The sequence below is a fragment of the Apium graveolens genome, chromosome 9 (genome assembly GCF_009905375.1).
Source record: "Apium graveolens cultivar Ventura chromosome 9, ASM990537v1, whole genome shotgun sequence".
Taxonomy (NCBI): Eukaryota; Viridiplantae; Streptophyta; class Magnoliopsida; order Apiales; family Apiaceae; genus Apium; species Apium graveolens.
Window position 1 is genome coordinate 74,847,456 of NC_133655.1, and position 27,276 is coordinate 74,874,731.

Sequence of the window (27,276 nt, forward strand, 5' to 3'; positions counted from 1 at the left end):
GGTTATTAAAACATATTATTGTTAACTTCTATTTTAATACTTCTGCAATGTTTGCTTATGTAGGGAATTGTATGGCTTTTTGTTTTTTTAGTGTTGTAAATAATTAGGTAAATGTGAATAAAAAATGATAAAAGTGAAATATTTTTTTTAGTAAAAAAAAGTAAATTGTTGTAGTATATAGGGAGATAATTTAGGTTGAAATTGGTAGGGTAAAAGATTTTTTTATATATTCTTGCATTCCGGGGAAAGGAATAAATGCATTGTAACTTTAATTTATGAATTTTTTGTTAAAAAATTGTTAAAAATGAAGAATACATAATACATTTTTTATATATTTTTCCATGTATTGTTTTAAAAACTTATATTAAATTAATATTTATAGATGATTTTTAGGGGTTGTAAAGATTTTGATATATGTGGATTAAATGGTATATGTATTTTAATATTTTTCTAGAAGAGTAATTTAATGAATTACGTGTTGATTTTAAGAATTATTAACATGACTTAAAATTAATTACATAAAATTTTAAAATTGTATTATGGATATATAGTGTTGTTATTGATATAAATTTCAACTAATATGATAAATATAATAATTAAGGTAAGTTTACAATTTTTTGTTACCTCCTAGTTTACTTTACTTTAGCCTTTGGTGGACTTTTGGGTTTAAATAATAATTAAAATATTTAGGTTTTTAGTATCATTTTTTTATTGCTTTAGGTTAAAGCTCATATTTATTTATACACGTGTGTGTTTTATAACAATTATTATGTAAAATAAGTATACAATTTTTTGTTTTTCTTTTGTACATTTGGGGTTTAAATAATAATTTAAAATATGTAACTTTTGATGTGTTGGTTGGAATAGTAATTTTAAATATAGATGTTTTGGTACTTGCATATTATATTTATAGCAACTAGAAATTAATAATCACTTAATGATGTAGGTAGGGGTTTTTTTTTTTTTGTAGGGTTTAGGAGTTTAAAATAATTGTGAATTTATATTAATTTAAAATATGTATATTTAATATATATAAATTTTTAATTTTGTGAATTAATAATAATTTAAAATATGTATATTTAAGGTACTTAATTTTTTTAATAATTATATTTCTCGAAAATACTAAACTAATCTTTAATTATTTTTTTGATAACAATAATGTAGAAAATACTCAGCAATTGTTAAGTTAAATTCGGCTGCAGGTATATTTAGGTTTTTAGTATATTAATAATTTGTCACAAGCAGCCTCCCTCCTCTTCTCGCTCTTCTCATATCATGGGGTTTGGGTTTTTTCGTTTCTCAAGTTAATTGAGGGTTTTGCTGGTTTGCTTCGGTGAAAAGTCCCAATCGCTTTATTTTCTTTTTTTCTCCTTAATTTCTTTTTAATAAAATTTAAATTTTTGGGCGTTTGCGTGTCTCTTCTGTTGGACCGTATGTTTTATCTCTATTTTTTGAGTGTTTTGTTATATTTTTGTACAATTATGGTTGGTTTTATTTGAGGTTAAATCTGTTGAGAACGTTTTTATTGATATTTTTGATGATTTGTAAAGCTTTCATAGAGTCCGCGGTGGTGATTATTGCATGTTTATAGCTGGTACCTGACTTGTAGATAGTTTGGGTGTCTTCGACATATCTATAACTGGTATTCGGAATGTAGATAACTGGGGTGTTGTTTCCCCGATCTCAATTTATGCTATTGATGTTTCTGAATACTGGACCAACAATGATTTTTACATGACGAGATGTTTTCAGGGATGTTTGTGCAATTTGGATCGTTTGGAATGTCCTTGATTTTATTTTTAACGTCAAGAATTTTTAAATTCAATATATTAAACGGTTAGAAATTAAATTATTTAATCATTTTTTGTATGATATTTGTTTTTTATCGGTTGTTCAAGTCAAATGAAAAGTGCTTTTTATTTGTCAAAATAAATGATTTTTCATGTAAAGAGATTCTTATCGTATCTCGGTCAATATATTATGTACCGTACGTTTACATGATTTCAGTTTGCACGATGCAATTATGGTAAACTCAAAACTGACTTAACTCAAAACAAGATAATAGTTTATTTCTAAATAATACTGCAAGATTATACAAATTTTATGTTTGATATGTTTAAAATTAAACTTTAGTATCATGCCAAATTCTAGAACGGTATGTTTAGGGTTTGAACTTCATTTAAAATTCTGAATACAGTCAGATTGCATAATATTTTTTTAAGACATGATTTAATTTACCAAATACTTGCAAAAAAGTTGAGACTACTTTTTACTGGTTATCAAATGCATTCATCGATACCTCACACCGACACCTTTTCTAGGTCAGCAAATCCCAATAAGAGCTGAATGCTCGTTCTCATTTCTCAAGTTGCAATCAGAGGCTTCACAAGACTCATTCACTCATTACTTTAAAAAAAAATCCTGAAAATAATTTCAAACACTAAACCACATCCTAATAATAATATGCTTATTGTAATATTCAATAAAACCTTTAGATATCTGACAAAATGTTCATCTACTGGATGAACTGAAAGAACAGGTTACTAAAGTGTAAACAGAAAACAAATATGTAATAGCAAAATTTTGGTACATTAATAAGTTACAATTACAGCAAAAACTCCTACTTCTCAGTTATTATTACCTTAACTTGATGTTCAGCTTCATCTTTCGTAACTAGTTTATATTCAACTGTCGACAGCAAATAGCCTAATATATATACACTTAATCTCTAAATTATTGCATTCTGGAGAGGTGAGCAAATTAAAATATTCACCTCAGTACAAATTTAAATCATTACAAGAGGCTGTCAGTAGGACATCATCTTTACAAGTTACCCCCTACAATTGTGAAGGGCTTGAGTTATAATTCCAATTTTTTCTGCAAAAAAAGAATAAAATAATAGAAATTTAAATCATGTTGGCAGAATACAGGGGTTAGAACAACATTTTATGTCATGTTATATGGGATAATTTACCTTGTTTCAAGAAAAATGCTTGCATAAATTAATGGCGTACATATCAAAATGGTTACTCAATTGAATGTCATATATTAGTTTAATCATCAAACTTAACGGTGTATCATTTCAATCACTAAAATCATAATAAATATCAAACAGATACCTCAAAATATGTGCTCGAGAATTAAAAATTATTTTTATGGAGTTCGATACATTTTTCTAGAATCATATTACAACCAAACGAAAAGTTATAAATTTCTAGTATTTTAGATGATATAGTGAGATTTTTAAAATGTATCTACTATTAATTTTTATTTAAATTAAAAAATAACTAGAAAATGAAAAATAAATAGCATACAATTTTTTAAAAATCTCACTATATTATCTAAAATCCTAGAATTCATACATTTTTCATTTGGTTATAGTAGAATTCAAGAAAAATGTATAGAACTCCACAAAAATAATTTTAGTTTTTAAGCACATATTTAAAGATATCTGTTTGATATTTATTTAGACTTTAATGATTCAAAAATACCCCGTTAAGTTCAATGATTAAATTGATATATGACTTTCAGTTTTGTGACTATTTTGATATTTAAACCATAAATTAATGAATAGAGAGTTAAAACATCTAAATATAAGAAATTAAAGATAGAGATTTTATTGCTAAGATACCAATGTCTGGAAGAAACTAGCCGGACCTTTAATTTTTCTGAGTGCAAAGTGCAAACTGAACCACCAAATGCACTTTTGCAACAACTAATTCACATGCTTTTGTAAAGTTTGGCACTTCAATTCATCTTCGGCTCTTATCGATGAAAAGTGGGTTATTTTTATGCAACAATTTATATCCTTTTTTTACACTATCAGGAACTCTTGTTTTCTAGAATAGAAATGCAAGTGTTTTTGTGTTTTTGTGTGTTTATAAGCTGTATAACAGTTGATATAAGCTAAAAATGAAGTAATAGAGCAGAGATTAGAAGAGATTTAGAGAGAAAAGAGATCAGATTGCATAACTTGAAGAAGAAGCTAGGCAGTTATAGAGATAGAAACTAGAGTGAGAAACAAGAGAGAGAGAGAGAGAGTTGGTCGAAAATACATTCCATTTTCTGGTAATAGTTCAAAGCATAATGAAAAGTACGGAATCCTCTTCTATTTATACTAGTACTGCTACAACTGACTTATAGTAAAAGTCCTCCTTACCCTTACTAATTAGTAAACTGATACAGGGCAATACTCCTTATACTAATGCAACCATCCTATGTCCTAACATCCCTCCACCCTTCAAGACACAACCAAGTCCTCATGGTTGCTTGCTGAGAGAACTCCGAAAAGTTGCACTGCAATAAGTCTTCATCTTCCCAAGTTCCTTCATCAATGTTGCACCCTTTCCACTGAATTAAGAGCTGACAAACTACCTTCTTATCTCTAAGAATGCTTCTATTGTCCAACTTTCTTATAGGACTCAAATCAATTATGCCTTGAGCATTGACAGGAGGCAATTGGTGATGAGTTCTGAACTGTCCTATAGCCTTTTTAAGCTGAAATACATGAAAAACAGGATGTATCTTGGAAGATTCTGGTAAAGCCAACCTGTATGTTACAGGGCCAATCTTTTCAGTAATTTGATAAGGCCCAAAATACTTGGCTGAGAGCTTCAAGTTCTTCCTGATGGCCACTGTCACTTGTCTGTAAGGTTGTAACTTAAGATATACGAAGTCTCCTTCCTGAAACACCCTTTCTGTCCTCTTAGCATCCGCATAATTTTTCATTCTAACTTGAGCTTTCTCCCACAAATCCTTGAGTTCCATCCACTGTTTCTGCTTATCTTCCAGAAATGTTTCCAAGGTATCAATGTTCGTATGATTTCTAGTTTGCCATTCTAGGTGTCTAGGTTTGATACCATGTTAGATATATTTGATAATTTCATGGCTAATGTGATATATGTTTAGTTTTCAGATCTTACTTAAACAGGATAAATCAGTACTTACTGGAAGTCAGGACTTAAGAATATCAGTATTATATTATCAGGAGATAATTATCAGAAGATGGATATCAGAACTTAAGTACTGAAGGACGTTCAGATAAGGAAAGCAGCTGGTTAAAGGAAAGAAGATCGAGACAAACATAAGAAGAGATATGCATGAAGATGGAATTCTATGAAGAATAGAATACTTGGAAGAAAAGATATCTGATTGATATATTTTAGGAAGCAAAATTATATTCCATATCAATTAGCGATTATCTTGTAACTGTGTAGCATATAAACACAGACATAGGGTTTACACTATAAATGTTATCACAATCGAGAAGATTATTTTTTTTGTAACCCTAACAGCTCTCGTGATATTTGTTCATCACTGAGAGAGAACAGTTCCAAACTGTAACAAAGTTTATTTTTCAATAAAGTTTGTTTTCTGTTACTTGAGTTATTAAAGTTCGATTTGACTGTGCTATACACTGTATTCACCCCCCTCTACAGTGTGTGTGTGTGACCTAACAAGTGGTATCAGAGCCTATCTGTTAACACACAAACAGTTTAAGATGCAAAAACAATCATGTCTGAAGTGGAAACTCCAACTAAGCCCACCAAATCTGAAAAACCTCCAAAGACACAAATTCAAAGCAGATATGAGACTATTAAAGTTCCCATATTGAGATCATCTGAATATGGCATATGGAAGGTGAGGATAACCATGTTTCTGGAAGCTACAAGATGTCAGGGAACGGATACGATTAAGAAGAACAGGAAGACAATACTCACTCAAGAGTATAAACACTTTGACTCAAAGGCTAATGAGTTATTGACTGGTTTATATGATAGATTTGTCAATCTCTTGAATGATTTGGCACTAGTTAATAAGGAGTATGATCTTGAAGATTCAAACCTTAAATTCCTGTTAGCTCTTCCTGAATGCTGGGATTTAAAGGCAACAACAATAAGAGACAACTATAATCTTGATGAAACAACTCTTGATGAAATTTATGGAATGCTCAAGACTCATGAACTTGAGATAGAACAAAGAAGCAAGAGGAAAGGAGGAAAGTCAAGGACAATTACTCTTAAGGCTGAAGAAGAATCCCCCAAGGCAGCTACCTCAAGGAAAGACAAGGGTAAAACTCTCTTCACAAAGTCTGATACTGAGTCATCAAGTTCTGAAAGTGATGATGACTCAGAATCTGAAAGCTTGCCTGAGACGGATGCTGAAGAAGAGATGATGAAACTGTGTGCTCTTATGGTGAAATGAATCACAAAGATTGCATACAGGAAGTTCAGGAAGGGAAAGAAGTTTTCCAGGAAAGGCAAAAGATCTGATAAGAAGAATTTCAGAAAATCTGAGGGCAGAGGAGGAAAGTCTGACAGAGAAGATTATACAAATGTAAAATGCTACAACTGTGGTGAGAAAGGCCACGTATCTCCTGATTGCAAGAAAGTGAAGAGTGGCAAAGGCAAGGCTCTTGTCACAAAGAATAAAAACTGGACAGACACCTCAGATTCTGAAAGTGAGGAGAATTATGCCTTGATGGCAAATACTGATAAGGCAAGTGCTGAAAGCAGTTCTGAATCTGCTGAATTAAAGGTACCTCAAACTACTTATGACTTTCTAATGCTCCTAGGAAAACGTGTCATAACTGTGGAAGTTCTAACCATCTTGCTTCTTTTTGCAGGAAAAATAAGAACATAAACTCCTTACCTTCAAAGTCAGGAGTTAAGAGTCAGTCTGTTAGATATAAGCCACAAAATGCTTGTTTTCATTATGGTAGTTTATGGCATTCCATTTATACTTGTAAGGAATATCATAGTTTGTACTATGATTATTATCAAATAAAACCTTCTTTAAAGAAAGTTACCATTGTTCCTTCTAGTGTAAGTTCTGATTCAAAGTCTGAGAGTTTAAATTCTGATAAGAAAAATGTTAACATAAACTCTGATGCTAAATCCGCTGCAAATGTTAACAGACTTAATAAAGCCAAAGGATCCAAGCATGTCTGGGTCCTTAAAACTAATCATTAGTGGTCTTTGTGATTGCAGGGCAACTGGAAAAACATCCTAATTCTGGACAGTGGATGTTCAGGACATATGACTGGAAATAAAGCCCTGTTATCAGACTTTGTGGAGAAGGCTGGCCCAAGTGTTTCTTATGAAGATGGCAACATTGGAAAAACATTGGGATATGACAATATCAATTTTGGAAATGTCATCATTAAGGAAGTAGCTCTGGTCTCAGGACTTAAACACAATCTGCTGAGTGTCAGTCAAATCTGTGACAAAGGTTATCATGTGGATTTCTTTGAAGAATACTGTGAAGTTGTAAGTAAATCTACAGGCAAAGTTGTTTTGAAAGGATACAGACTTGGTAACATCTATGAAGTCAAGCTTTCAACAAGTACTGATGGTTCTGCAATCTGTCTGATTAGTAGAGCATCAATTGAAGAAAGCTGGAATTGGCACAAGAAACTCTCTCATTTAAATTTCAACAATATAAATGAGTTGGTCAAGAAAGATCTTGTGAGAGAGGACTGCCAAAGAGCATGGTATGAGACTCTAGCTCAGTTTCTTCTGGAAAGTGGATTTAACAGAGGAACAATAGACAAAACACTGTTCTACCTCAACCATGGAAAGGACTTACTTCTGGTTCAGATTTATGTTGATAATATCATTTTTGGTTTTACAAATGACAGACTTTGCAAGAAATTTGCCAAACTGATGCAGTCAAGATATCAAATGAGTATGATGGGGGAACTCAGCTATTTTCTGGGCCTTCAAGTCAAGCAGAATAAAGAAGACACTTTTATTTGTCAAACTAAGTACACCAGAAACTGGCTGAAAAAATTTGGAATGCAAGATTGTTCAAGTGCATCCACTCTCATGGCCACTGCAACAAAACTGGATAAGGATACTGGTAAATCAGTAGATATTACTGATTACAGAGGTATGATTGGCTCTCTACTCTATCTAACTGCTAGTAGACCTGATATCATGTATGCTACATGTCTTTGTGCAATATTTCAAGCAGATCCAAGAGAGCCTCACTTAACAGCTGTGAAAAAAAAAATCAAATATCTTAAGGGAACAGCTGATCTGGGATTGTGATATCCCAGAGAATCAGATTTTAAACTAATAGGTTACTCAGATGCAGATTTTGCAGGTTGTAAAATTGACAGGAAAAGCATAAGTGGAAGCTGCCAATTTTTGGAGGCAGATTGGTTTCTTGGTTTAGCAAGAAATAAAAGTCAATTTCCACATCAACTGCAGAAACAGAGTACATTGCTGCTGGAAGCTGTTGTGCACAGATTCTTTGAATGAAGAATCAGTTACTGGATTATGGGTTAACATATTTTAAAATCCCTATTTACTGTGATAATCAAAGTGCTATTGCTATGACAGGTAATCCAGTTCAATACTCAATGACAAAGCACATCAGCATCAGGTACCACTTCATAAGGGAACATGTGGATGAAGGTACAGTGGAATTGCAATTTGTTCCAACAGATCAACAACTAGCAGATATCTTCACAAAACCACTGTGTGAAGCTACTTTTACAAGATTGGTAAATGAACTTGGAATGGTTTCATGTTCTTTCTCTAAATCTGCTTAGTTTTGTTCTGATGCATCAGACTTTATAATCAGTATTTACAGAAATTACTCTCTTTGTGTATTCTGTGCTTAATTGAAAATTGCTTAAGTACTGACAGTTGTCTGATGTGACTTTCTAAACTCTGATAGTGATATGTCTGTTTATGTAACTATTCAATACTAGATGCTCACCTAGTATTCTCCAATACACAAGAGATCCCATGTTGGAAATAATTATTTTTATGGAAATCTATTGACACAAGCAAATTCTGATATTGAGCTTAGTTGCGTTTACTTTGTCTATCTTATTACTAAGTCAAAAACTAGAATAATGCTTCTAATCTGTTAAGTTCTGATTCTATTAAAACTGTTGAATGTACTAAGTGCTGATAAACCTCACTTATCAAAAGAAAAAGGAAAAGAAACAAGGAATAAAAATCAGGTACTCCTTTGAGATCTAGAGTAAAAATGTGGAAGGGAAGACCCAAGTGCAATGCTGGTATTAAGTAATATGCATCAGAAAAGCAAATAAATATTTTTCTTGGTGACTTCACACTCTATGATTACTGGAGAAATACTCTGATAATAGCATAAATTCTGATAAGCAGTCGTGACTCAGTTACACTGAGAAGCCACTGTAAAATGGAATTTAAAAAGATGCACAAAATTAACACAAAATAGTTGAGGTGGACTCAAGCATGAACTCATTCAATAGTCGGCTTCAGAATAATGACAGATTTTTAGTAAAGTTTTAGTTATGCCTTATTTCTAAGATGTACTGAAGTGAATCAGACTTTACTCTTTGCCTGATATTTAGCTTAATGCACACACTAACACTCCATATGAATGATGAAAATTACTGTGGTGATCTATGTTATTTTAGATGAACAGTTTATGTGTCAGATTGCATAAATTCTGAGGAGAAGTTCTGTTGAACAGTCTATGTTATTTTGATAAACAGTTTATGTGTCAGATTGCATAGATGAACAATCTATGTTATTTTGATAATGTCATGGCTAATGTGATTTATGTTTAGTTTTCAGATCTTACTTAAACAGGATAAATCAGTACTTACTGGAAGTCAGGACTTAAGGATATCAGTACTTATATTATCAGGAGATAATTATCAGAAGATGGATATCAGAACTTAAGTACTGAAGGACGTTCAGATAAGGAAGGCAGCTGGTTAAAGGAAAAAAGATCGAGACAAACATAAGAAGAGATATGAATGAAGATGGAATTCTATAAAGAATAGAATACTTGGAAGAAAAGATATCTGATTGATATATTTTAGGAAGCAGAATTATATTCCATATCAATTAGCGATTATCTTGTAACTGTGTAGTAGTATATAAACACAGACATAGGGTTTACACTATAAGTGTTATCACAATCGAGAAGATTATTTTTTTTTGTAACCCTAGCAGCTCTCGTGATATTTGTTCATCACTGAGAGAGAACAGTTCCATGCTGTAACAGAGTTTATTGTTTCAATAAAGTTTGTTTTCTGTTACTTGAGTTATTAAAGTTCGATTTGATTGTGCTATACACTGTATTCACCCCCCTCTACAGTGTGTGTGACCTAACATACCATACACCACCTGGTAAGGAGTAGAATTAAGTGTAGTATGAAAGGTGGTATTGTACCACCATTCAGCAGCAACTAACCAGCTAGCCCAATTTTTTTGGACTATGACAAGTCATACTTCTCAGATAATGTTCCACACATTGGTTGACTCTCTCTGTGCTTTCATCTGATTGAGGATGGTAGGCTGAGCTGAGATTCAACCTGGTTCCAGAGATCTTAAAGAGTGTCTGCCATAACTCACTAAGAAATAGGCTGTCTCTGTCACTCACAATAGAATCTGGAAGGCCGTGCAGCCTATACACCTGCTCAAAGAAGGTCTGAGCCCATCCTCTTGCTGAAATAGGATGAGACAAAGCAATAAAATGGGCATATCTGCTAAATCTGTCCACAATAACCCCAATAACCTCAAATCCTTTAGATTTAGGCAATCCTGTGATGAAGTCCATTGTTATATCCTTCCAAGGCTCTTGTGGAATGTCCAGGGGTATGGACATGTTCCCCCTTCACTTGCTGGCAGACAACACATTCTCTCACCCATTGGCCAATGTTTTGTCTCGTGCTCCAGTAAAAGTACTCCCGAATTCTTTTAAAGGTAGCTCTATTCCTAGAATGGCCTCCTACTCCATTAGAGTGCAGCTCTTCAAACACTTGCCTTCTCAATTCTCTACGGTTACCAATCACCCATTTTCCTTTAAACTGCAAAAGTCCATTAATCAAAATAGAATTGTTGAGGACCAGTTTTATTTATAACTGTTTCAGTCATAATATCCTTTAATTCCTCATCTCCTGTGTAGCTCTCAGCCAACTGCTCCATCCACAAGGGAACTATGGTAGTTAGCTGATTGCAATATCCAAAGATCTCCAGCTCTGAATCTTTAGTAAGATTAACTGCATGCCCTTGCCAATGGAACTGCAAGGTGTGTTTGTCAAAATTGCACCGGATAATTCCCAACTGAGATAACCATCTCACCCCTAGAATGATGTCCCAATCTTGTAATTCCACCAGTCAAGCTTCAGTAGTAAAGTCAACATTTCCCAACATCCATTTAAAATCAGTACAAACATTGTTACTTGTAATTGAGGATCCATTTGGAAGTTGCGGAAGAACAGGTTCCTTGACCTCAATTTCCAGATCCAGATCTTGCATAATCATACTTATAACAGTAGATATAAGCTAGAAATGAAGTAATAGAGCAGAGATTAGAAGAGATTTAGAGAGAAGAGAGACCAGATTGCATAACTTGAAGAAGAAGCTAGGCAGTTATAGAGAGAGAAACTAGAGTGAGAAACAAGAGAGAGAGTTGGTGGAAAATACACTCCATTTTCTGATAATAGTTCAAAGCATAATGAAAAGTACAGACTCCTCTCATATTTATACTAGTACAGCTACAACTCACTTATAGTAAAAGACCTCCCTACCCTTACTAATTAGTAAACTGATACAGTGCAATACTCCTTATACTAATGCAACCATCCTATGTCCTAACATACGACAACTCTTTCCAGAAACACTGTATATCCCAAGCCTCATTTTTGGTTTTTGCATATTATATTTCTAAAGTTGTACTCAATTAGACATAATGTGAAGATTTTCCTATATACCTGGGATACTATTGGTGATAGCTTCTGCAAAGCTGTTCTATCTCTTTTTTAGGATTGTAACATTCACCATTGCATCAACTCCACTAACATTGCTCTTGTACCAAAGGTACCCACTCAAACCGATATGAAATTTAAAGGACTATAAGCCAATCTCTTTAAGCATTGTTTCTTACAAATGTATATTTAATACTATTGCATCTAGGCTTAAAAGTGTCTTGCCTATTATCATTGATAATGCCCAATCGGCCTTAATTCGGGGTAGGCATATCCCAAATAATATCCTCATGGCTCAAGAGCTCTTTCGTGGCTACGATAGAGGAATGGGAGCATCTATGTGTGCTCTGAAAATTGATCTATTCGAACTTTTGATTCGTGAAGGTGGGAAATATTAACCAGATCCTCAAAAAATGCAAATTCCTAATTCGATTTATCAGTTGGATCAAAGCTTGCTTTGTTCAGTTACGTAACTTAGGCAGTTTCTGTTAAACTAAATGTAGTTGTGCATGGTTATTTCAAAGGCTCCAAAGGGATTAGACAAGGGAACCCCATGTCTCCCTATATTTTTGCTCTCTATATGTATAATCTATCTTGGATGCTCAAGACAAAACCCAGATAGATTCAAATATCACTGAAGGTGTAAGGAAATAGATCTAACTCACTTATTCTTTGCATATGATGTGCTGTTTGCTCATGGTGATAAAACTTCAATAGTTCACTTTATGGATTCTATTGCAAAATTCTCTGCTATTACTGGGTTATATCCCAGTATGCACAAACTGCTTACCAGAATTGATTTCCTGGTTTCACAACACTTATAGTACCTCATGGTGAGCTTACAATAAAATTCTTGGGGTTCCTCTTATCTCCTCAGCTTTTTGTAAATGACTGTATGCCCTTGATACAAAAGATCACTGCCAGAACAGAGGTATGGACTTCCGTCCAGCTATCGTTTGATGAGCGAGTTCTAGTGAAATATGTAATTCATGCATTTTGGACAAACCACTTCCAGCTTCCTTCTACAATTCATCAAATCATTTAAACCATGCTTAAGAGATTTCTTTGGCAGGGCAATATTCACACTAAAGGGGTAGCCAAAGTTAATTGGGATATCATTGCTTGCCAAGACAGGAAGGTGGGTTGAGCTAAAAAGCCTGATCGACTGGAATAGAGCTCAAATCATTCTTCACTTGATCAAGGTGATTATCACGGCTTCTTCTTTGTAGGCCTCGTAGCTTAATGCTACTGTGCTCAAGAGGCAACACTTTCGTGTCATGAAAATTCCTACAGATTTTTCTTAGATTAGAAGAAATCTGTTTCGCCTTAGGAAACTGTTGTTTAGTTCACAACTTATTCTATGACTGGCCATAACATTTCTTTAAGGTCTGAACCTCGGTAATATTTGCCTTGTTCCTAATGACTTGTCTCATTAGGCAATGTAGCTAGCCCAGTGCTCCCACGGTTAATAATATTTATAAGGGAGCAGGTTTCACCTCTTAAAAATCGTAGGCATCAACGTTTGCACCATTCTCTTACAATGACTTTAACGCTTTGATTATCCTGGGTTTGACCTTTCTTCTAGAGATAAAATTTTACGGGATGGAGATCAAAAGTCACATGTCTAGAAGAGCCTGTGTCACAGGGGTCCTCAGGTACCTTGGCATGACGCAGTTTGGCATCGTCTCAAAATAAATGGTTATGCCCATCACTAGCGGTTGCTTTGTCATGGTAGATTGAGTACCCCTCCAGGCTTGCTCGGCTTAGTATTCAAGTGCTTTAGCAATGTTACTTGTGTATTGGAGCTCCAGAATCTAATAACCATTTATTCCTCTACTGTCATTACAACAGATTTGTTCTTACTAAGCTTTTGTCTATGTTGAGGTTGTACATTCAGGGCGATACCTGGTTGGGCTTCCTATTTACATTTTGGGCATTCAGGATATTCCGAAAAGAAGGGTTGCTCTTCTTGTGGTTCAAGTTTATTCGTATCATCGGGATTCCGAAAAGAAGGGTTGCTCTTCTTGTGGTTCAAGTTTATTCGTATCATCGGGAGGGAGAGTAATGCTAAGGCGCATGACAAAGGATTCTTTGGCCCTTTGAAGCTAATGGATGATATTCTTGCAGATGTCAAAGCAAAGCTCTATATTTCGTTATGGTTCTCTACTCTTTCTTGTACTATATCAGACTTCAGTATTTTTTGTAGCTAAGAATTGTTCTGCCCTCTTTCGCTTTCTATATCCAATTCGTAATGCAGATTTCTTATACATAGTCCTCTCTATGGCATGTCATAAAGCTTGGGTTAGGCCCTCTTGTTCATTCTTTTCCTTCTCTAACATATGCAGTATAGCAAAAAAAAGACAGAATGGTCGACGTTCTTAATTAGAATAAATATACTTATAGGTTTAGTTTGGAAGCAAATAACATACTATTAAAGGTTTAGATGACAATTTTGCAGTTCATGGAGACTTTTAATTTTTGCTAAATTTTAAGGTATTCATATATACAAATTAGGTTCACTAAAGTATACCATAACACAATACCTTGTTTCTTCAAAGCATGGATACTGATCAAGCCTCTGTCAGTTTCAAGCGAGGAACAATATTCATAGATTGTAGTTCCTGGTAGGGCAAATACAGAGGAACTATTTAGAATTTATAACCAACAAGACACGTATAACATATCAAAATGGACAACAAACTAGGCATATCTCTTGAATGTGTGGCTACAAGTTTAACATTTTGACTTCCGCTATCTATGCAAATTGTTCAAAAATACAGTTTGCAGTTGAGATACTTACATTTTAACAATAGATCCCATATGCAGTAAAAAAGAAAATTTTCAAGCTCTAGCTACGGCTTTAAAAAATCATATCATCAAACAGAACCTAAACGAAAAAAGGCCCAAAATATCACTATTTGGGGCAGAATGGCCCTCAATGTCACTTTAGAAAAAGATGGCCCCAAATGTCACTTCAAAACCGAGCCTCGCATTTCGTTTTTTTTAATATAAAAAACGCAATTGCGCCTTGCGTTTTTCTTTCTTTTTCTTTTTTAAAATGTCAAAACGCAACTTGAGAAGTTGATTTGAGTGGCTCAAAACGTGAGGTCAAGTTTCGTTTTTGTTTTTTATTCCAAAACATGATCTGAAGTTTGGTTTCTTAAGGGAAACGCAAATTGAGCTGCCGATTTTGCACATTTTTTTTAATTTTTTCTTTACCTAAAATGTTAGATAGTATTGTGTTTTGAAGATTAAAACACAACTCTAAGGGGTATTTTGTTCGTATTTTATTCATATATATAAATATTTCAATATTTTTAAATCTTAAATTGAGAATTGGTGAACCAAAAAATATTACAAAGTGGACCCTAATTTAACAATTTTTAACATTTTAGAGTTCAACAATCCCCTTTTGGGTTTTAAAAATATTAAAAAATAAATTAATAAAACGTACACCGAATTAGGGTTTAGGGTTTAGGGCCTAAACCCTAATTTAATCTCGGGTTTAGGGCCTAAACCCTAATTTTAGGGTTCACCAATTCTCAATTTGGGTTTTAAAAATATTAAACTATTTATAAATATGAATAAAATACGAACAAAACGTCCCTTCGAATAATGTGTTAAGCTCAGAAACATTACATTATCTAGTATTTTTGGTAAAAAAAAATAAAAAGAAATGCAAAACGGAACTACAATTTGAGTTTTTCTACAAAACCAAACATGAGCTTCTGTTTTAACATAAGAAAACAAAAAAATTGAAAAACGCAACACGCATATGCGTTTTGCATGTTGAAAAATAAAATAAAATAAAAAACGAAACGCGAAATTACGTTTTGGATTATAGAAAAAAGGGACCCCGAGACCCCGTTTTGAAGTGACATTTGGGGTCATATTTTCCCAAAATGACATTGAGGGTCATTGTACCCCCAAAAAGTGACATTTGGGGCCAACACCCAACCGAAAAAAACATTCAAAAACACAAATTTAAAATAGTTTGTGATTGGTTCCGGTACACGTAGCATTACCCTTTACTAATGAAGTATTCATGTATTACCACTTATATGCTAGTAATAGTGTGTATGGGGCAGTGATAGTGTCTTGCTGTGATAGTATTGCTGAGTCGTGATAGTAATTGGAGGGTTAGTTGAGTCTTTCCATTAGATTTATCTATACATAAGTCAGGGTCTATAAATACTTGTAATAAATAATTATGTGTTCTCATTATGTGATATATGATATGGAAACAATTTCCACCAACTCCCTTTCTATCTCTTTAACAACTTTCTCTCTCTAGGTTTCTAACTCCAATCACTCTCTAAACTCTCACTACCCCCCCCCCCCTCCCTCCCTCTCATTTCTGCTCTAAGTCTCTCTGTTTCTCTTCTGATCTCTCTCTAAACTCTGCTGATTCTCTTATTTTGCAGACTGCTTGTTTGGAAAATCTATAAATGTTGAAAGTCCATTGCAGCTTACCACGTACTGTTTGGCTACTTCCATCTGGGAGCTTTTTTATAACTTAGGGAAATGGGACTATAATGTGTCTTAAAATCAAGTCTTTTACATTAAATTTTGTTTTTTTTTAATTTGAAATCCATATATTATATAATTTAATTTATAAAATATTTAGTAAATTATAAGTTACAATTATATAAATGCTTCACCAACTAATAAGTAAAATTATCCAAACACAGATATTTACTTCTCACTTGTATGACAGTTATATATTTTATGAATAAGTAACTTGTTTTAACATACCAAACACGCCCTATATCTCTTTCTCTGCAATTATACAATAGAAAATACCAAAAACATACAGAAAAACACATAACCATGGAAACCTGACAAATAAATAGAGAAGTGTGGTGAGTGCGGGAACAGATAAAACTGGTTGAGAATGAAGATCTTGCAACAATTATATTCCAAGTCATTTTTAGATACCAAAACACAAGATATTTATTTTGGTGTACAAAATTGTAGCATCTAATTTAGAAATACTATATGAGATATCAGAACATCAACAATGCTGATACTAACCTGTAAGTACTAATATGTAGCAACAAAATTATGAACAAAATATCGCACTAACCTGGAATAAAAGCTTGCATGCATATGGAAGTTTTAGAGTGGAAATTTTTTCCCCATCCTTGCATGTAGAGCAAATTGCTGCTTTCAGCTTATAGTTGTAATATCCTAGCAAACCACATTTTCTGCAAACCTGGGGGCATACATGATTGTTAAATCTTTAACATTCAAACCTCATTGCAGGCATTGGCATGTAAGTACTTCAATGTTTGCAATTGACCATTGCCAAAATAAACATAGGCATTAAAATGGGAGAAAATAACAACTGTAAGCAGGAGTAGCCCTTTGTTTAGGAAAATTAGATTCTATCTATTAAATAAAATATCATATTAAAATTAAATAATAGTTCAATTTCAGGGAGAAAAAATTAATGCATCATATTTCAAGACTAAAAAGTAAAATCAGAAGAGATTGGTAACTAAGCCCAGAGCACCTTCAATTTGATTTGCTTCATAAAATTTTATATTATTTACAACTACAACATGCAAAAGTGTAGTCAAAGTATTAGAACCTAATCTTGCCTCATGTGCATGAGTGCTCGATTTAGCTTTTACCGCTTCGTGCCTTCTCTAAGGACTCAGCTATTCTAAACTAAGTGCATCTAAATTTTGGGACTGGATCCAGGAACTGTACTCTGTGTTTGTGAGAGAGATTTTGAAAAAAAAGCACATCATTAACTGAAAACATGTGTACACAAATTTTAATACATTTGATCTGAAACAATAAATCACTACATATGTTCAGCTCAAGCAATAGGTTTCTGCTAATTACAGATGTGATATTAACCTGTGTTCCCATCTATTGATGCCACTAGGCACAACATGATTTAAGATGTCATGGTATATACCACAGATTCAGCAATGCAACATACCTGAACCTCAAAAGGATCACTGGATATCATCAAGCGCTCATAAATTAACATACTAGCACCGTATGCAATCAAACAATCACGTTCCATTTCTCCCACACGTAGTCCTGCAATACATCCAAAAATTAAATTCCAAATAGGTCACTAAAGTGATCATGGTTATAATTAAAGTACACACCTCCATTTCGGCTTCTCCCTTCAGTTGGTTGCCGAGTCATCATGACCTTTGGCCCGCTACCTCGAGCATGCATTTTATCTAAAACCTGAAATATGCCAGTATATTAAGTTATGCCAATATCATCACACATTACACATACAACTCCCACTTAGTCATGGGGGGTCTGATACATCTAATGTTTAAACTACCTAGAGTGCCACAACTTTAACAACAAACATTGGGGAAACTAATGTGAAAGAAAAAACCTAACTCAAGCAATGCCATATTCAAGGACTGCTGCTTCAGAAATGTAAACAATCCTCAATATAACATATTAAAAGAGGATTGCTCTGGGACAATCATTTGACATATAATTATCATTCTCCTATATTTTGAAAGTTACAAGAGCCAGGGTATAAATAAATTCTCATTTGAAGGAGACAACACTCCCTCTACTTGAAATTTTTAGGTCCATTAACACTTCCAATTTTCTAAAAAGAACTAATTTGAAAATAAAAATAGCAACTAATTTTTTATCCAAAAAAAATAATTAAATATGTTATAATTATAAATATATAACAGACAAAACAGAGCAACAATTAACATATTAAGCCCCACAAAACCAAAGTTCCCTATTAATAATAGAGATACTATGTTATAAATTGATTCAAAAGTTACAAATGTTTCTCACTGTTGACAACATTGAAAATTCTGTTTCTAGAAGATCCAGTTTGTTCATCAACAATTTTGTATATTTTCTGTACTTCAATTTTGAATGATAAACGTAAGATGATTACCCATTAACTGGTAGAAAGCAGAAAACTTTGGACATAAAAAGAGATACAATTAAATATCTTGCACTTGCTTTATCTGGCCGTTGTTAAGCAACCTTAAAAACTTTATAATGTAAATTTTTACTTCAAATCTAGCATTGTGCACAATATAATATCGAGAATGACAATATGCAAAATCATATATTAAGAAAGCACACTGCACTAGGTTATCGCTGTTTTTTTACTTAAAAAGACGAAACATCATATTTACATAATCACAAACACAGAATGGGCATGTGCCTTCATAGTAAGAAAAGAATTGAAAGTATATACAAGCTTTGAAGCCCGTCTGACATACCATATGTTTCAACTTCTGATAATATATTGGTCCCATGAAAATATATGCTTGTAGTGGCATACCTGTGATACCTGGACAAAAGAGACATTGAGTCTGATCTGGCCAAAATAAACTATATGCAACAAAATTATAAGCATGTTTGTATATTGCACATAGACTCGGCAAGTGGAACATTGTCCATGAGCAAAAAGCAATAAGAACATGTTAGGCAGCACTTGCCTACAGAATGAGCGAATGTTTCTAATTCTATCCTAACACGCAAACTTAAAAAACACAATTTATGCAAATACAGCATGATGCTTGATACACAAATCTCAAAACCAAATTCGACTAAATGACAACATTTTCAGACACTTAATATAATAGAATATTCGCGAAAATTAAGCATCCTGCTGTTTTCCCTAGTCTAACTCATTTAAGCATAATTCAAGAGAATATCTGTGTCACCAAATTATTTAAGTTTATCATGGTAACGTATTAAGATTGATCAGTATTAAGATTGATTAATAAAAGTAAAAAACCTGAATAAATAAAATCTTTTCCGGTGTAGCTGAAACCATGCTTCACTAGAGTTTCACTGCCATGAACAAGAAAAGATTAAAAAATAAAAATCTAATACAAAGTAATTTAAATGGAAAAACTCACCTTATTACTTCAACTTTGTCTGCATGGCCACTAGGTTCCCCAAACGCACTGCCATAATGGAACCTGCCACAAGAAACTCCGGCTTTGCCCCCAAGAAGCTCTATCATCTTACCAACAGTCATTCGGCTGGTATAGAGCATTTAAAATATGTAAATAAAAAAATAAGTAAAACATTACACTGGTGTCATCAGAAAAACCAAAATATTAACCAAAAACGATGCTATGATTTGCTTTTGAAAATTACAATGCCAGCTTAAGAAACAATGTACTTTATGTTGATATAATTATTCATAACTGTATATCTATGACCTAGTACTACCACTATTAAGTGTGCCAACAGAAATATATGATATGTACAAGGAAGATGTACAGATCTGATCATGATTTATGACATTGGCCTAATGGAAATGGATAGAAATAATCCACGAAGCTTGGATCGAATAAAAAAAAGAAACAATTTTAATTTAGCAAAAATTACAGAAAACCCACTTCTGATGATATGTTAATACGATATCTACCTTGGAAATCCATGAGGGTTCATGATCAAATCAGGGCAGATTCCACGCTCAGAGAACGGAAAATCTTCTTGTTGAACAATGGTACCGCAAACACCTTTTTGGCCATGTCGGCTACTAAATTTGTCACCAACCTGAGAGATAAATATATAAACATACTTTAAACACCAGATTACCTTGAGATTGGTCCTGCAAATATGACAGAACTATAAGAAATAAATCAGTTACCTCAGGCCTACGAGTATGACGTATCATAAAAGTGATACTCATGTTATCATTCCTGTCTGTTGAAAGAGCTACTCTATCCACAACAGCAGTCTCCCCTTCAGGACCCTTGTATGTTTGCCAACTATCTTTATAAAAACTGTACACGGAAATAATGGTAAGACCAACCATACACACACATGTGGCCTACGGTTAACAGGAGAAATAAATGTACCTCTCTGGTACGATCCCACTGATTGTATTTTTTGTATCAATCGGTGACTGCTTATAGATATAGACATCATGCGGCCTAATGATTTCTCCTGGGGCAGCAAGTCCATCTTCATCCAAAATCTAAAATAAGAACAAATTGGTGGCAAACTATAACTAATTTATACAATAAATATCAATTAACAATAGTAAACTCCTGAAGATACAATCATGTATCATGCACATCTAGTGGAGATTTGCACAAGCATTAAATTACTAAATGCCCACAAGTAAAAAGACCTTATTTTCAGGTGAAAACTTGATTATATTAACAAACTTGCAAACTGTCAGTACATCGTCACACTCGAGTGTACATCAAAACTAAGGTGGGGAACACATCCATGTCGGGACACAAAAAGTTTTGAGTGGAACAATCAAACTGTCATGGGGCTCTGAGAAACTGGGGCTCAAGGATGATCATGAAATCTGGGTTCAAGTGATTAGGCGCAAATACATAGTGTGACGGAAAGGCTAGACTTGTAAGAAAGCTTAGCCCACGTGAAAGGGAGCAAAAAGGGCATGACCCACAGTTTCTCAGAGCCCCGTGACCAACTTATTTAATTAGTTAAACAATCACAAGAAGGCAACATTGATGAGGAACGAGAATAAAGAATTAATATATAATTTATTAATTAGTTTATCTTTATTTGGTCTAAAGATAAATAATGTATTTATCTATATGTTTTATATGTGGGGCTTTTAGTTTATTAATTAAGTTGATTTTTTATAATAAAGCCCAATTGTTACGGGCCCTAGTCAATTAGATTATTTATTAGGGTTTCTATTCCTCTATATAAGCATTGTAATCCCCGCATTATTACCTAGCTTTGATCATACATTTTCTTGGGAATAATAATGATTAAATATTCTTGGGATTCGCATAATTCCTTGCTTTGATCTTGTTGTCGTGTTTTGTTTAATAAATATTGTTTCTACAATCTTGTCCTGCATCAAACACCGCCAGCCAGACCAGTGTATCGGATTTTTGAACAATTTTTAGATTCTTTTACACCTTAGTTTACCTTTATATGACAAAAAGGAGCTAAAGAGGCAGAAGGTAGCTGGTTTAGAAAAAAGACACCACTCCAATAGATACATACACACAAAGACAAACACTGTGTCTTTGCAGATACATTTAACTTTCCTGTAACATATGGCTTATGTGAGGTGAATACTTGCACTCATGACTACACTAGGAGGATTTTGCTCCTCGATGCACTTGGCCTGCAGATACATCATAAGTTCCCCTTAACATATGGCCATATGCAAGGTGAATACTTGTACTCATGCCTACACTACGAGGATTTTCTCCTAGATGCACTTCGCCTCTTATTTATGACTGAAATTACTAGAAAAAGAACTAGTTCCTGGATCTACAACACATGAGGATTCCAAACATTCTTATAAATAGATTGTTTGTGTATACATATTACATTTGCAGAAGAAAGATTGTTGTCTGCTCTACTTCGACAATGTCTTTGACATCTAACAAATAAAAAATTTGAGACATTGCACTGTATAAACTATTAACTAAATTCTTATATTAGCTAATAACACATAATCGAGAAGTTTCATTCAGACAGGTAATGCTTTGGTTGTAATATTAGGTGATGTAGATTACCTGCATCTTTTCCGCATTTCTTCCGTCTCTTTGTGGTCGAATTATTCTATCTGACGTGTTATTTGCATACTTTTGGTGTACAGCAGCCAACCTATGATAAAATAGCAAACAAGTCAAAAAGAATCTATTTTATATAACCCGAGTACAAGATAACTTGAAGTTCCCAATGTCGCTAAATGTGTAAATCTCAAATCAAAAGGCAATTGAGTTCATACTTTTTCATTACTATACAACGACCAAAACCACGATCAAGCGAGGATTTATTCATAACTATTGCATCCTCAATGTCGTAGCCACTATAACTCATGACCGCGACAGTTGCATTTTGCCCGGCTCCAAGCTTGTCATATCCCACCTTAGAAGGCCAAGAAAAAAAAAAGAATTCATGAAAATAGTAATTAGAATAGGAGAACCAGAAAACACAAAACAATGACAAAACACTAATAGGTAAAGAGACACAACAATACAAAACACTAACCAACTCAATTGTACGTGTTGTCAGCAATGGTCTTTGTGGATACACTAATAGGTAGATTAGTGTATCCATACGACATAGCTGCAGAACAAGAAACAATTTTAGCCATAAACTAAGATCATTTCGGACAGAAAGTCATAACACCAGAAACAGTGTCAGTACTATGAAGACTTTGAAACTAATAATATAATTCCAGACTACAGCATAGCAGCTACAGGTGTAATTAGATGTGTTCTTGATAAGTGGCATTTTATACCACTTAGAACGTCTTAAAATGGCTTAAATTGGTGTCTTGAAATCAAGTATTTTGTGTATTTGATGCGTTTTTCTAGTGTTTATGCATTTCAGGGTATTAGTTGCATTTCGGAGGAGGAATCATCAAGAATAAGCCTTGGCATGTGTTCACCATTGCGAGAGGAAAAGAACGGGCAGATTACGGCGAAGAAACGGAGCAAACCTGGAATTTTTCCAGTAGGGTCCTACGCGCCCGCGCAGCAATGCTGAGCGGCCGCGCAGCAGCCTTGCGTGCCCGCGCAGAAATGCTGAGCGGCCGCGCAGGGTCGGGGAAAAAGCTGAATTATTTTAGACTTCTACTTCTGTTTGGCTTCCAACTTCTATGTAATCTGAGTTTTATGGGACTATTATATAAGTAGATTTGAGACGTTTTCATAGAGAATATGAGAGAGATTATGTTTTAGATTGTGTTTTGCGCAAGAAGCGAAGGAGATAAGGAAGAAGACCGATTTAGCACACCGCAACGAAGAGGAAGCATATATTCTTGTGATTCTTGTTTCGTTGTAACGTTGGATGCTAGTTTTCTTGCTTTGACTTATTTACTCTTGTGACGTACTCTGTTTTAATATAATTAGTTTAGTTATTATTTTCTTGTGTCGTTTATCATGATTTCATATGAACCCATGATGGCGATAAGTTCTATTATGGGCTAATCGTGATCATGGGGTTGCAACGGATTTATTATGAAATTCTTTAGTTAATTGTTTAATACTTTAGTGTGTGATGATTGCATGATATCTAGTATTGGTTGTGCGTATTCGTCTTATGTGCGTCGCGAACATATAAGATAGGGTGTTAATCTCTTGTGAAGCGACGGTGGATCTTGAGATTTAGAACTTGCCATGCTAGCATAGGTTCATGTACGTTGTGCATGATTAGTGGGTAACTCTAACAGTTTTATTTGCCTTATGTAATCAAAAGGAATAACTTGTGCTTAAATCGTTGTGTTGTCAATTTCTGTAGACATATAGGAACTCAACATAATTGATGACTATTCAACTTCTATCTTAATTGTGGATGCTTGGTAGAATGGTATTAGTACAATGAAAGTTGGCTTTTATCAGTTTCGTGTTATTCGATTAATATCATCACTGTCACATGCTAAAGGTAATAACAATGGCTATAGAAGGAAGTAATAATGAAGTTGTGATCTCATGAGTGTTTTATTATTGATAAATTGAAGTGTTAGTTAAGTGGTATAGTTGAGGATGTGCTCGTCAAGGTGGATAAGCTCTTCTTTCCTGCAGATTTTGTTATTCTGGATTTTGAGGAAGATAAGAAGATTCCCATAATCTTGGGGAGGCCTTTCTTGGCTACTGGCCGTACCTTGATAGATGTGCAAAAAGGGGAACTTACTATGCGGGTCCAAGATCAGGATGTGACCTTCAACGTATTCAAGGCAATGAAATTCCCTACAGAAGATGAGGAGTGTTTAAAAGTGGATGTGATTGATTCCGCAGTTACTTCGGAACTCGATCACATGCTAATGTCTGATGCATTGGAAAAGGCCTTAGTGGGGGATTTTGACAGCGATGATGAAGATAGCAACGAGCAATTACAATATCTGAACGCTTCTCCATGGAAGCGAAAGCTCGACATACCATTTGAATCTCTTGGTACTTCTGACTTTAAGAATGCTGAAGGGAAGCTCAAACCATCAATATAGGAAGCACCTACCTTGGAGCTCAAACCATTACCTGAACACTTGAGGTATGCTTTTTTAGGTGATTCATCTACGTTACCTATTATTATTTCAGCTGACCTTTCAGGTAGTGAGGAAGACAAGCTCTTAAGGATTTTGAGAGAATTCAAATCGGCTATAGGATGGACCATAGCAGACATCAAGGGGATAAGTCCTTCATATTGTATGCATAAAATTCTGTTAGAGGAAGGTAGTAAGCCAACTGTGGAACAGCAGCGAAGACTGAACCCGATCATGAAGGAGGTGGTGAAGAAAGAAATTCTGAAATGGCTAGATGCAGGCATCATTTATCCTATTTCTGACAGCTCGTGGGTGAGCCCCGTGCAATGTGTACCTAAGAAAGGAGGTATCACTGTTGTCGCAAATGAAAAGAATGAGTTCATCCCTACTCGAACAGTTACAGGATGGAGATTATGCATGGATTATAGAAAATTGAACAAAGCCACAATGAAGGATCACTTCCCTCTCCCATTCATTGATCAAATGCTTGACAGATTGGCGGGACATGAGTATTTTTGTCTTCTGGATGGTTATTCCGGGTATAATCAGATTTGTATTGCACCAGAGGATCAGGAAAAGACTACCTTCACTTGTCCATTTGGCACATTTGCTTTTCGTAGAGTTTCGTTTGGGTTATGTGGCGCCCCGGCCACCTTTCAGAGATGTATGATGGCTATATTCTCTGACATGATTGGAAATAACGTCGAAGTGTTCATGGATGACTTTTCCGTCTTTGGACACTCATATGATGAATGTTTGAATAATCTGTGCGCCGTACTCAAAAGATGCGTGGAAATTAATTTGGTGCTTAATTGGGAGAAATGTTATTTTATGGTGCGTGAAGGCATTATCCTTGGGCATAAGGTCTCTAGCAAAGGTCTGGAGGTGGACAAGGCCAAGGTGGGAGTCATTGAAAATCTTCCCCCACCTAATTCGGTGAAAGGAATCCGTAGTTTTCTCGGTCATGCGGGTTTTTATCGGCGATTCATCAAGGACTTTTCAAAGATATCTAAGCCGTTGTGCAATTTACTTGAGAAAGATGTGCCTTTCAAATTTGATGATGAATGTTTGGCAGCATTCGAGACTCTCAAGGAGAGTTTGATCACGGCACCAGTTATTACAGCACCAGATTGGACAGAACCGTTTGAGATGATGTGTGATGCGAGTGACTATGCGGTAGGTGCAGTTCTGGGACAGCGCAAGAAAAATCTCTTCCATGTGGTCTACTATGCGAGTAAGACTTTAAATGGGGCCCAATTGAACTACACCACTACTGAGAAGGAGCTTTTGGCTATAGTCTTTGCATTTGAGAAATTTCGATCTTATCTGCTTGGTACGAAAGTAACAGTATTCACTGATCATGCAGCTATTCGCTATCTGGTTTCTAAGAAGGATTCGAAGCCGAGACTCATTCGTTGGGTGCTTTTACTTCAGGAATTTGAGTTAGAGATCAAAGATAGAAAAGGTACCGAGAATCAAGTAGCTGACCATCTCTCTAGGTTGGAGAATCCCGATTCTACTTCACAAGATAGGACGTTAATCAATGAATCTTTTCCGGATGAGCAGTTGTTTGCAATTCAGGAGGAAGAACCATGGTTTGCAGATATTGTAAACTATCTTGTCAGCAATATAATGCCGCTTAATTTGACATCCGCTCAAAAGAAGAAGTTTCTGCATGAGGTGAAGTGGTATATGTGGGATGAACCATATTTGTTTAGACAGGGAGCTGATCAGATCATCAGGAGATGTATCCCGTTCTGTGAGACGGAGGGGATATTACGAGACTGCCATTCCACGGTTTATGGTGGACACTATGGAGGTGAGAAGACGGCAGCTCGTATTCTGCAAGCAGGTTTTTTCTGGCCTACTTTGTTCAAGGATGCTCATCAGTTTTTTTTAAGGTGTGATCGTTGCCAAAGAGTGGGAAATTTGTCAAGGAAGGATGAGATGCCATTAAATGTGATGCTTGAAGTCGAGGTCTTTGATGTATGGGGAATAGATTTCATGGGGCCTTTTATCTCATTTTGCAATAATCAGTACATCTTGCTGGCAGTCGATTATGTCTCAAAATGGGTCGAAGTTAAAGCTTTACCGACAAATGATGCAAAGGTAGTACTAAATTTTCTTCATAAGCAAATTTTCACAAGGTTTGGAACGACTCGGGTAATCATAAGTGATGAAGGATCGCATTTTTGCAACCGTAAGTTCACTTCTATGATGCAGCGTTATAATGTGAATCATCGAGTAGCTACTGCCTATCATCCGCAAACAAATGGTCAAGCTGAAGTGTCTAACAGAGAGATAAAGCGCATTCTAGAGAAGGTTGTTTGTCCGTCAAGGAAGGATTGGTCTTTAAAGCTCGATGAAGCTGTTTGGGCTTACAGAACAGCATACAAAACTCCACTTGGGATGTCACCGTTTCAGTTGGTGTACGGTAAGGGATGTCATCTACCGGCGGAGCTTGAGCATAAGGCCTACTGGGCATTGAAGAAATTGAACCTGGATTTAGATGCAGCTGGTAAGAAAAGAATGCTTCAGCTTAATGAACTTGATGAATTTCGACTTCAAGCGTACGAGAATAACAAAATGTATA

The 27,276-nt window shown here is 34.8% G+C and overlaps 1 protein-coding gene across 4 annotated transcripts in view; it reads right to left on the reverse strand.

Annotated features, from left to right (window-relative positions):
• Positions 1-2,570: 2,570 nt before the first annotated feature.
• LOC141684183 (DNA-directed RNA polymerase III subunit 2-like) overlaps positions 2,571-27,276 on the reverse strand; it is a 47,055-nt gene continuing 22,349 nt past the window's right edge. For all 4 annotated transcript variants that reach the window (XM_074489020.1, XM_074489019.1, XM_074489021.1 and 1 more), the window contains 14 exons: positions 22,691-22,768; positions 22,428-22,567; positions 22,213-22,303; positions 20,557-20,675; positions 20,346-20,481; positions 20,121-20,251; positions 19,603-19,728; positions 19,479-19,534; positions 18,958-19,028; positions 17,848-17,932; positions 17,673-17,776; positions 16,806-16,934; positions 14,263-14,340; positions 2,571-2,877 (listed from right to left, as the gene is read on the reverse strand). In XM_074489020.1, coding sequence (XP_074345121.1) covers positions 14,290-14,340; positions 16,806-16,934; positions 17,673-17,776; positions 17,848-17,932; positions 18,958-19,028; positions 19,479-19,534; positions 19,603-19,728; positions 20,121-20,251; positions 20,346-20,481; positions 20,557-20,675; positions 22,213-22,303; positions 22,428-22,567; positions 22,691-22,768 — 1,317 coding nt within the window. In that variant the 3' untranslated portion in view covers positions 2,571-2,877; positions 14,263-14,289. The remainder of the gene's footprint in view (positions 2,878-14,262; positions 14,341-16,805; positions 16,935-17,672; positions 17,777-17,847; positions 17,933-18,957; positions 19,029-19,478; positions 19,535-19,602; positions 19,729-20,120; positions 20,252-20,345; positions 20,482-20,556; positions 20,676-22,212; positions 22,304-22,427; positions 22,568-22,690; positions 22,769-27,276) is intronic.